General features: G+C 39.6%; 1 protein-coding gene across 1 annotated transcript in view; it reads right to left on the bottom strand.

Moving 5' to 3' along the window:
- Window positions 1-943: 943 nt before the first annotated feature.
- Window positions 944-10,940, bottom strand: part of SLC30A10 (solute carrier family 30 member 10) — a 29,215-nt gene continuing 19,218 nt past the window's right edge. The window contains exons 2-4 of the mRNA XM_059717749.1: window positions 9,480-9,563; window positions 7,039-7,278; window positions 944-6,216 (exon numbers count right to left, since the gene is read on the bottom strand). Of these exons, the coding sequence (XP_059573732.1) occupies window positions 5,738-6,216; window positions 7,039-7,278; window positions 9,480-9,563 (803 nt within the window). The 3' untranslated portion in view covers window positions 944-5,737. The remainder of the gene's footprint in view (window positions 6,217-7,038; window positions 7,279-9,479; window positions 9,564-10,940) is intronic.

The following is a 10,940-nucleotide window of genomic DNA, read 5'->3' as shown; positions in this document are numbered from 1 at the left end:
GCTATATGGGCAGGAACACAGGGAAGTATAGCTCAAGTTAGCTGGGTGATCTTAGGAAAAGAAGGGACATGTGATGGAGCCTATGTTATAGCTTTCCCAAAGTAGCACATGCATTGTATATACTTCTATGTACTTGAGAGAAGCTGGTGATCTGACAACTGCCAATAGGTGCTATCTATCTGAGGTATCATGCTTCTAAACCAATGTAAAAGATGGAATTCAGTGAAAAGAAGCTCCCTTCCCCATCTTCTCCCCCTTGCCGCTCCCCCCTCCCTCACCCTTTTACACATCTGTGTTGGACTGTAGTTATATCACCTTTCAGAAAGCAAGTATCAGCACCTTCAATCTAGGAGCTATATGGCATAGCAGTAAATTGAAGAACTAATGAACACTTTCAAAGATTAAGATTTAGATTTCAGTCTCATTAGTTCACATGCAAAAATACATTTAGTATTTGCTCAGGCCTTGAGCAGATCTGCACTGCAAAACCACTGCAGAAATCAGAAGAGTGGCACAGCAGAAGCTAGACACTAACAAGAGAGATCAACTGACAGAGGTACACAGTGATGCTTAATACAGCATCAGCATTCTGCATACACCATGCTTGGCTCTAACCAGTTCCACTGTTTAGCACCTCAGTCTCATGAGCTCTAAACTCACTCCAAAATCATCTTGAGTGGCTGCAGATAAACAACAATGGGACATATAGTCAAACACCCAGCATCTCACCCATTTTTCAGCAAGAGCTGCTGAGTGCTTAGAACATTTGGAAGTTTGGTTGCTTTGAGTCCATAGGCAAGACTTTTGACATAGGTAAGACTTCTGAAGAAGTCAACATATCCCTAGCTGAGAATCAGTCCCTAATCAAGGAAATTAGTTAAAAGAACTTCACAAAGTGATCTGGTATCCATTTTCTAATACTCATCAAGCACAGTACAACAGGTTTTTATTTAAAAATACATTTAATTCGTGGCACCGTTTAACTTTCTTTACTTCAAAAAATATAAATGTACATAAACTGTTAACTAATTTTTCACTGATAGTTAATAAAACCAGAGAAAATTTATAACTCGGGGAATGATCAAGGAAATTAAGTTCTAGCACATTATTCAAATCACATGCTGTAGTTAAGACAACAAAATGTTAAGCAACGTAACTCCATAAGTGTAACAAAACCTCAATATAGTGAAGTGCTCATATAAGGCATCACAGTCCAAATATTTACAAGTGCATCCACCAGACAGGGCATACAATTCACATAGCACAGTCAAGTAAGGGGCTATAGAAATCTTCAGAACATTTTGATAAACTTTCTGTGAAATTTCTCCTCCCCCCAAATTAATCATAAAATTCTGCCTTGCAGTAACACCCTGTGTAACTTCACTGATTTAATGGCACTCTCTCATGCTTACGAACTAGATTTTTGGTCTAAATGGCTTAACTGAATGAATATGACACATCTATTCATCTCAGACTAGAATTCATCCCTGTGCAAAGGGAACCGAAAACAGCCTATGCAATACTTGAAAATACCATGTATGTGTCTTAAAAGGGGCTTAAGGATTTAATAGGCCTCAAGTGGTAAATTTCACTCCAGTGGAATTATGGACTCAAATCTACTGGCACATCGTATCCAAATGCTAATCAAATGTAATCATTTTAATAAGTGCTATCCAAAGGTCTACTTGCAACTAAGATAATGCTCCAGAAGAGAAAAGAAATACAAGAGGACATGATAGCACAGGGAGAATTTAAAATGTTCAGAAACAAATTTGCTATAGCTATGTTTGTCATCTAGCAATCCAGAGAAAGGGAAAAAAACCAAGAAGTAGTATATTTGAATGAATGAGAGAGAACAAAAATTAAATTAGGGCTTGAAAGAGGCATCTGCAAGATGTGAAATTGGTAGCAAGGAGGGCTGGAAAGCTAAACAAAGTTGTGTCTCCAAAAGCAAAAAACAACAAAATATCAAAAGCAGAGGAATGAAACATGATTATAAAGGCCAGTATGTATTGCCCTGGAGCTCATAGCTCAGCTGAAAATTGAGTAAGATGGAAGAGTACTGTTAAGAATGAGTTAACAATTCTCTCTGACTTTTACAAAAAAAAGAGTAAGGGCAGGATGGCAGAAATGGAGATACAGAAATAAAGGAGAAAGAAAAATATATTTCAGATCAAGAAATGACACCATATAGAAAACTGACAGTGAGCTAGAATTCACATGGAAACACAACATATAAAGAGTTGATCTTAAACCAGTATAAATCTGTCAATTTCTATTCAAGTCAATTAGCTAATCAAATCTTTTCCAGAGGAGGATCTTGGCCCAGAAGACTAATTTGCAAGACCAGCAAATATGGTACAGAAGTCAGCTGGTTAATTGGATAAAGATATCAAATTCAGAAAGTGCTTATGAGCTGAAATCAGTGGACTATGTGGGAGGGAAGAAACAGATGATTGGTTGAATGCCACTGATATTATTGTAACAGATTTTGTTCACCACTGGGAACAATGGCTAACAAAAAGGAAGAAAAGCAGGACAGGTGCAGGTGACACCCTGCTACAGAATTGGGGTAGTAAGAAGAGGGGAGGATGACAATACATATCACAGGGACCTGGAAGAAAAAACAGATGTTATACAACTGACTAGAGAAAAGAAAATGAAATGAGTTCTAACACAAACAAAACCAAACCTCAAGGGTCAAAATTGAATAAGACTCCAGAAAGGTTCTATGGTTTAGGATGAGTAAACTAGTCAAATATAATGGTATATTTTAAAGGAGTCATTGCATATTTTTAAGAGAGTAAAATGCATGTGAAGAGAATTAGAAAAGACATTGCTGAAATCTAAGAAGAAATCAGTTCACACCAAATAAATACTTCATGGGTTGAATGAAACAACCTAGAAAGCAGAAAAGGAGCAAGCAGTTTTGAAAGGGATTTAGGAGTACTTGGAGATGCAAAGTATGATGTAGCAAGATGCTCAGACGAAGGTAGGGAACTGATCTTACAAGTTTCCTAGTCCTGCTACTACACAAAAATTCTCAGGATCCCTTTCAAGAGAAAGCAAGATTCATCCTTACAATGATATGGGAGGGTTTTTTTCCTTAAAAGTAATTTAAGCACATTTGAATTTAGCAAGAGCCAAAGACATTTGTTTTCTGTACCCGAAGATTTCCATAATCCCTGGTGGTGCTTTATTAAGTCACAGGTCACAGATCCAATATGTTCAACCAGAGACACCAACAAACTGGATAGAATTGTTTCAACATACATTCATGTTACAATACTTTAACATTATAGATTCAGGCTACTTTAAGTAACCTCTGCTTTATCAGACATTCAAGGAGGAATGAAAAAGATGGTGCAAATAACTGAATATTAACACAATATATATTTATTCATTTTCTGTAATCCCAGAGTAAATACTGACAACCAATCTTTCAGACTGAATAGAAGGACTTGGTAACCTGACTTAAAAACACAAGGGCATAAATGTGAAGGCCCATTTTTTTAAATGTGCTATCATATAGCTACTTACTATTCAGGGGGAAAGATTTTCTTTTCTTTTTTTAATTCTTGAAAGAAAATATAAATAGATTATTGAGAAATAAAAGAAACTACATTTGAACATCACCACAGTTGTACAAAAAAAAAAAAAAAAAAAAAAAAAACAGTGGAAGCAAGGGTTGTTGTATTTCATGCCATATTTTTAAAAGGCAGAGCAGTATAAGAAGTTAATGCTTCCTGGCTTACATTGGTTCATACAACAAGTATACATCCTTCCTTTCAAACAACCAGGACTGCCACTGACATCAATGGGATTTTCAGGTACAAAAGACTGCAAGAGAATGATATCGATATGCCATTTAATGTATTTAATAAAAACCTATACTGGACAATAATAAAATATATCTAATTTACCCATGAAGCCAAAGCTGTTGTTCGAAGGGTAAATAATGATATAAGCTGTGTATTATTTTCCATACTCAATGCAATAGCTTTTTTTTAGAAAATGTAATTCCTCAAACATTCAGAAGTCCTGCTGTAAGTTTATTAAATCTTACCCTTAAGAATATTTTAAGGGACTACAGTTGCCCATATTTAAGTATATTTATGCTACTTCTAAGCCTGCCTTGCTAGCAGGTCCTGAAAACTTAGCACCCCAGGCACAAAACCTCCTTGCTCACCCTGATTCTGAAATAGGAGATGCCAAACACAATTTACCCAGGCTGAGCAGACTGTTGAAGGCTGCTTTTGGCAGAAAACACATTTTAAAGATTCTGTCTGATCATGAGCACTGGTAAAGTTGATCTGCCTAACCTGGCAAGCTCAAATCTCGAACTCAGTGAGGGTGGGTGAGTACTAGTGATCTTTCTGAGACGGACTGAGCTCAAGCCTGACCTAATTCCAACGCTGAGGAGGCATTTGTTTTCCTCAAAGCACCTTGAAATGAATTCCAAAAATATAACTAGAATGGTGAGTATATTTTCTAGCAATAACAGAAACTGTGCTTGTAATACAACATTTTGAAAATATACCTCTATGGTAAGCTGAAGCTGGGGGGAGGAGGGCTTGAAAACTTGAAAAAAAAAATTCAAACCAGATTATGAGAATAAAACCATGGGAATAAACTTTGAAAAGATTAAAAAGCTCCTTTTAAGCATAAAAATTGCAAACCAAATTTTAAGGGACCACCTGAATAAACTCAATGTTAAACTGTGTCTTATTGATAGACAGAACAGAATTGCAGAATCTTAACTATCCGTGAAGTGGCACTTTAGCTTATTTATTTAGTATGAACGACAATAACTATGTTATTTGCCCTCTCCCCGCAAAAAAAAATAATCACTGTCACTCCCACATAACTCAATTCATTAGATTCACTGTGGCTGTTATAATGGCTGCTGGCAAAAGAAATTGGGTTTTATAATCAAACAGGTGAACAAGACAGAACTAACTGGATGAATGTCTGCATTTTCACTTACTAGAGTAGATACAATCCTATACGGTGTTAATGAACAAGCGGTCATATGCTTTGAGAGACCATGTACTCTTTAGTCTAATCAGAATTAAGTACACTGACATTCACATATTATTATTAAAGAAGCAACAAATCCACTTTTGCTCCATTCCCTAAATATATGCATCAATCCAGAAAATAATGCAAGTCAAACAGTCCTGAGTGTATGCTCCACATTTTCAGACACCCTGATTTAATTCACAGGTCCATAGTTCAAAAGCACAAAAGTTACTGTTACAGCTGAGAAATCCTGACTATGTAAACAGAGTTCTGCGAACTAGTGAAAATATATATATTAAATTCCTTTATGAAGATGCAGTGCTTCAGTCTAGTACAATCATCGACTCACTAGAAAGTTTTCAGTGAGCAGCCCAATTATGTAAAGAGACCAGAGTTTAAATCCCAGTGCCATTGGTCATAAACTGTAAGCACCAACCTAGACTGCAAAACAACTGATACACACTAAAAATACAAATTCCCATCTAGTTAGGTCAAGGAATCACTGTTACATTGCTTTAGAACAATCTTAGGTGAATGCAAAAGTCTTCATGAAGATAAATCTTCATTTCAGACGCATGGTTTTTACATGTTTTGGTTTACAGCTACAGCACAGACAGCTTTTCCAACATAGACTTCAGTTACAACCAATGGCCGCTTACATTTCAGCCATGAGACTTTGTTCTATAAAGAGATTACCAAGTATAAAACAAACTGTTTAAAATCGTGTACTACTTATGATTGATGTATCATCTCCTGATTTGTTACAATTTTTCATATTGTTAATGCTCTCATCTGCTAATGTAGACCCAATAGAAATTTCTACATCATTTTTATTAAAACTATTGTCTTCAGATAGTGCTGGGGGAAGACCGTCATTTTTCTCAACACTCCCATTAGCATGGGTAAGCGTTGTTTCCTGCTGTATGCAACATAGCTGAGAAGCACAAGCTTTAGAGATACAGGGTGAGCTGCACATTAGCTCAGAGCTCTTGTGGCCAATGTATTCTGGTTGGATGGTCACAGAATGGATCCCTGCTTCATGAAAAACCTTCCGTATGTTATAAGAAGCATCCTGGTAATCAGAAGGGGCTTGGCACTTGACGTGAAGGGTAGCAACATTCTTCCCACCTGCAAGTTCCCAGACATGCACCTCATGAAGGCTGCTAACCCCTGGCACATCAGCTAACTTGTTTGCTAGAAAACATAAGAGAAAATAATTAGGAAAGTTAGAGGAGGGGCCAAGCACCAGTTCCTGATTGTCATTAAGAATGCTATTTAAAAACGGCAGCCCCAAATACAAGAGAAAGGACACCCATTAGTGCTCTTCTACCTAAGTGCATCATACTTTATAAGTAACTGTGTATAATACAGCTATACTCCTTCCTTGCTGACTTCACTTTCTCCTGATCTTCCAGAGCCTGCACCAATCCTTCGGAAGTCCCCTCATTTCCTACTGGTTTCAATGCATCTAGGGTCACTCCAATCCCTCCCAGCAGTTACTCAGCACTTGGTAGAATCTCTGTTAGCGTAAATCACTTTGGACCAGTGACCCCGTCTTCTATTTTGCTCAGCTCTGAGGATACAGGAAATCAAAAACTAAAAGTAATCCCAAAGTTACTGAATCATTATCGTGCCCAAGAATGACAAAATTAATTAAATCAATGCTACTCTGAAATAACAGAGGGCATGTGGGAAGTACTAATATAATTTAGCATTGTTTTCTGAACAAGCACGCCACACAAAATGTTAACAGCTCAAGGACTGGTATTTTCTATGTATTGTTGGAGTGCCACATTCTCAAAATACACGCTTTAACTAATCCGCAGAGATTTGAGTCATGTTGCTAGGACACAGGCATGTGACTCCATTTCTCACAGTTTTTGAGCATTTAGAGCTGTTAGGAGTATATAATCCAAGTATGTCATTCCAGAAATAACTAGCATTAAAGTGTACTAAAAAAACAAAAAAACAAAAACAAAAAAAAAACCAATAAAAATTAATAAAAAATGGACTTACTAAGGACTTGCATATTAACACCTTTGGGAACCATCTGCAGCAAAATAGTGGAGGTCTCTTTGATAAGTGGGAAGGCAGATGACAAAACGATGAACACCATGACGACTGTCAGGCTTGGATCAATGTAACACTGCCAGTTACATGGAGCGTTAGCATCCAGGGGAAGCACATAAAATATGGTAGCAGTAACTACCACAACCACCGATCCAAGTGCATCTCCCATAACATGTAAAAGAACACCTGAAATAGAGAACATTGACAATGAATGTACAATCTGGGAGGAAAAAACCCCCAATTAATTGTTACAGACTTTTGGCATTTAAGAAGTTAAATGCTATGAACATATACAAAGCTTTCATCTGCTCAAGATAAAAAAGAAAGGAAATAATGAAAGTTCGAACAACAGTATGGCTGTGTAAATTGGCTATGTTAAGTGTTTAGGCTGTACAACAGCCTTCAACATAGGCTTCTCTTCTACAAAAAAAGATAGCATTTCAAAGCACAGCAATGTATGTGGTTATCTACCTGCTCTTTACTGAGAACCTGGCACACCTACAAAAGGGCATTGATCAATTATGTTATGACCATGAATAATAATCAGTTTTACTAAGTGGATAAGCAAGGCACGTAGCCCATTTCTGTCATAAGTAGCTGGCTTATTTTTTTTTCTTTTGTCAGCAGTTTTATGATTTTGCTGAACTCTAAAATAAATAAACAGCAATAAAGTTAAATACACACTTTTGGAGGGAAGGAAATGTCTCTAAATAGAAATGATAAAGGGATGGGCATAAGCACTGACACATACAGGCACACAGTCCATTAGCCGTCTCAATTTAGAAAATGTTTAGATCCAGGTAAGCAAGGTTCTTTGAGTAGATGTGATATTTTTTATTAGACCAACTGAGTAGTTGGAAAAAAGTTCTTAGCAAGATTTCAGGTGCAATCACCCTTCTTCAGGCAGAGGGAGTCTCTGCTGTTGCAACTCCAAGGAAAGAGAAAAGCTAAAAGTGTGACAAAATGTCAGTGAGAATGGAAATAGGTAGAAATTAGGAGAAAGTATACGTCACTGTTGAGGTTAGCTTCTTTTTTCTTTGCGTTGTGAAGTAGATCCAGGTAAAAATATTGAAGTTCAAGATCAACTCTTTTGTATGAGTTTGTAGTAATCTAAGTTCCAGAGAACACCCTATACCATTCTTCCACATATTTCCATCAATACAGAAACAGAAAAGAAACAGAATGAGAAAAGGCTGTATGTTTCAAAAGAGACCTGTTACACACTTCCCAGTCACCTCTAAGAATTAAACTGAGGACATGATATTACTGTGCTTGTGCAGAGACCTTAGAACTTTTGATTTTCCCTTTTTGGCTAGCTAAACTTTTTTTCCTCCTTTCATCTTACCACTGGCAAGCCAACTGGACTTTCTAACAATCTCTCCCACCCAAGCTGGCACTTTCAGCCTATGTTAACAGTCGCAAAGCAGGGCTGTGACAAATTTAGTTGTTAATATCGTTCTGTTTGATTTGTGGGTCTAGAATAAAAGAATGCATCTCCTTTGAAAAATATGCTTTAAAACCACTCTCAAAAGTGGTTTGCTGCTGGAAGACATCTGCTTAATCCTTCCCTCTGGACTAGGATGATTATGCATAGCTCCCTTTGACACCCATTAACACTCTCTGCTTACTGTTCACTTTTCAGTGACATAATACACTAAACTGAACTCAGTCCAAGAACACTGCCTTTGCTATTGAGCCCTGCCAGCTCTGAGCCCTATATGTGGAAAGGCAAGGCAATAATACTTGCATATAAGAACACAGAAAATGATCTCAGGAAGGAAAACTTCCTGTTTATTGTTTTTTGTTGCTTACTGTAATATATGGTTTTATGGAATATTAAGTTTCACTATATAAAACTCAGATGATGACATCAAAGTGTCACACAGCCGTAACTTATTTTTCTCCCCCTTAGGTTCCTTAAAGGAAGAGCTTGCTAGGTCCTGCTCCAGTATCACCACATGAAACTGCTCTATCTGTGGAAGGCCACTGAAGATGGTCAATCTATAGAGGTTCAGGCAAGTGCCAAAGAGGAGGAAAAAAGATCCTTTAGTTATTTAAAGTTAGTAAAAAGGAGCCTACCCTGCCTACTTTCAAATGCACAAGAGTTAAACTAAATATGTAAGTGCAAACACACACACACACACACACGGGCTGGGTCCTCAAATGGTGTAGATGAGCACCAACTGATGCCAAGGTATCAATGACTTCACACCAGTTGAAGACCTGGCCAAAAGTGCACTTAGATGGACCAAAATTATTAAAACCATCCTAATATTCTCCTTAAATTTTCACTGGAATTCTGAGAAGAATTCCTCAAAAAATGATGTCAAGAAAAATTTGACCAGCCTTGTTTAAAAGAGAGAGAGAGAGGTTTTTCATCACCGTACCTCTGATGTTCAGGGCTGCAGACTTTTTCTCTTTTTTCTTTGTCTCCCCCTCCTCAATCTCTTTCTCGTTGCTCACTGAATCACCTGCATTCAAAGAAGAAACGCTGTGTTGTGTATAAGTTCTACAAACAGAAAAAACATCGATCTTCTCAAAACCAACTTATTTCAATGGGGGAAAAACAAAACACATTTAAACCCCAGAGAGAGAGAAAAAGGAAAAATCAGGCAGTGTCTGGCTACCACCTTTTGAACCATCATCCCTTCTCCCCTGGCCCACTACAGACATCAAGCCCAGTATAAAAGACAAGCCTGAAGTGCGGCAGGTGTCAGCACGGACTCTAAACTGAAGCACTGCAAGATGAGAGGATGCGGTGCCTTGTATTTAAAAGCTTACCTAACTCAATCCCAACTACACAGTTGATCAAGAAAAGGTATCAACCAAAGACACCCTTGCCACTCATGTACTTATTACCTTTATTTTTAAAAATCGCCTCCTCCTTTTCTAAGGAATGGCCTACACTCAGAGGGCACCTTTATGCCACATAATAGTTATTTATTTTTTAATCAGTCCTTCTTTACTAAGGAAGGACCAGAAATCCCAAAGCACTGGGATGCAAAGGAACAAGAAGGATGGAGGATGCAGAGCCAAAGCGGAGGGGAAGGGAGAGGGGAGAGAGGAGGGAAGAGACAGAGAGAGAGGGAGGAAGGAAGTGGAAGGGGAGGGAAAGAGGGACGGAAGAGAGGGAGGGAGGGAAGGAAAAAGAGGAAGAGGGGGGGGAAAAAGAGGAGGAAGGAGAGGGAAAGGAGAAGAAGAGAGTGAAGAGGAGAGGAAGGAGGGATGGAGAGGGGGAAGAAGGATGGAAGAAGAAGGTGAAGAGGGGAAAGAGGGAGGTAGAGCAGGAAAGAAGGAAATAGACGGAGAAGGAGTAAAGGACAGCGAAGCAGGGAAAGAGGAGAGGGAGGGAAGGAAGGGAGAAGGGGAAGGAAGAGGAAGGAGAGGATGAAGAGGGGAAAGGAGGAAAGGGGGAGGGAAGAAGGGGAAAGAGGGAAAGTGAAGGGGGAAAGAGAGGGAGAGGCAAGGGAAAGGGGGGGTGAAGCGGGGAAAGAGGGGAGGGGGAGCGGCGGCGGGAGGCAGGATGCAACCGAGAGGCACCTGCTGCGGCAGCGGGCGGCGGGCGGCGGCAGCAGCAGCAGGCGGCGGCGCAGGCGGCCCAGTCCTGGAAGACGAGCAGCGCGAGCAGGTTGACGGCCAGCCCGAGCGCGCCCACCACAAGCACGAGGCGGGCGGCGCCGATGCGCTCGGGGCGGGCCAGGCGCAGCACAGCCTCCACCAGCAGCGTGAAGCAGAGCGCCGCGAGGAACACAGCGTTGCTGAGCGCGCCCAGCGCCTCGGCGCGGCTGTAGCCGTAGGTGGCGCGGGGGCCCCGGCGGCGGCGGCGAGCCAGGCGGCCCGTGGCCAGC

This window comes from Alligator mississippiensis, chromosome 1, assembly GCF_030867095.1.
Source record: "Alligator mississippiensis isolate rAllMis1 chromosome 1, rAllMis1, whole genome shotgun sequence".
Taxonomy (NCBI): Eukaryota; Metazoa; Chordata; order Crocodylia; family Alligatoridae; genus Alligator; species Alligator mississippiensis.
The sequence above is the reverse complement of the archived record's forward strand: the minus strand, read 5'-3'. Positions and strand labels throughout refer to the sequence as shown.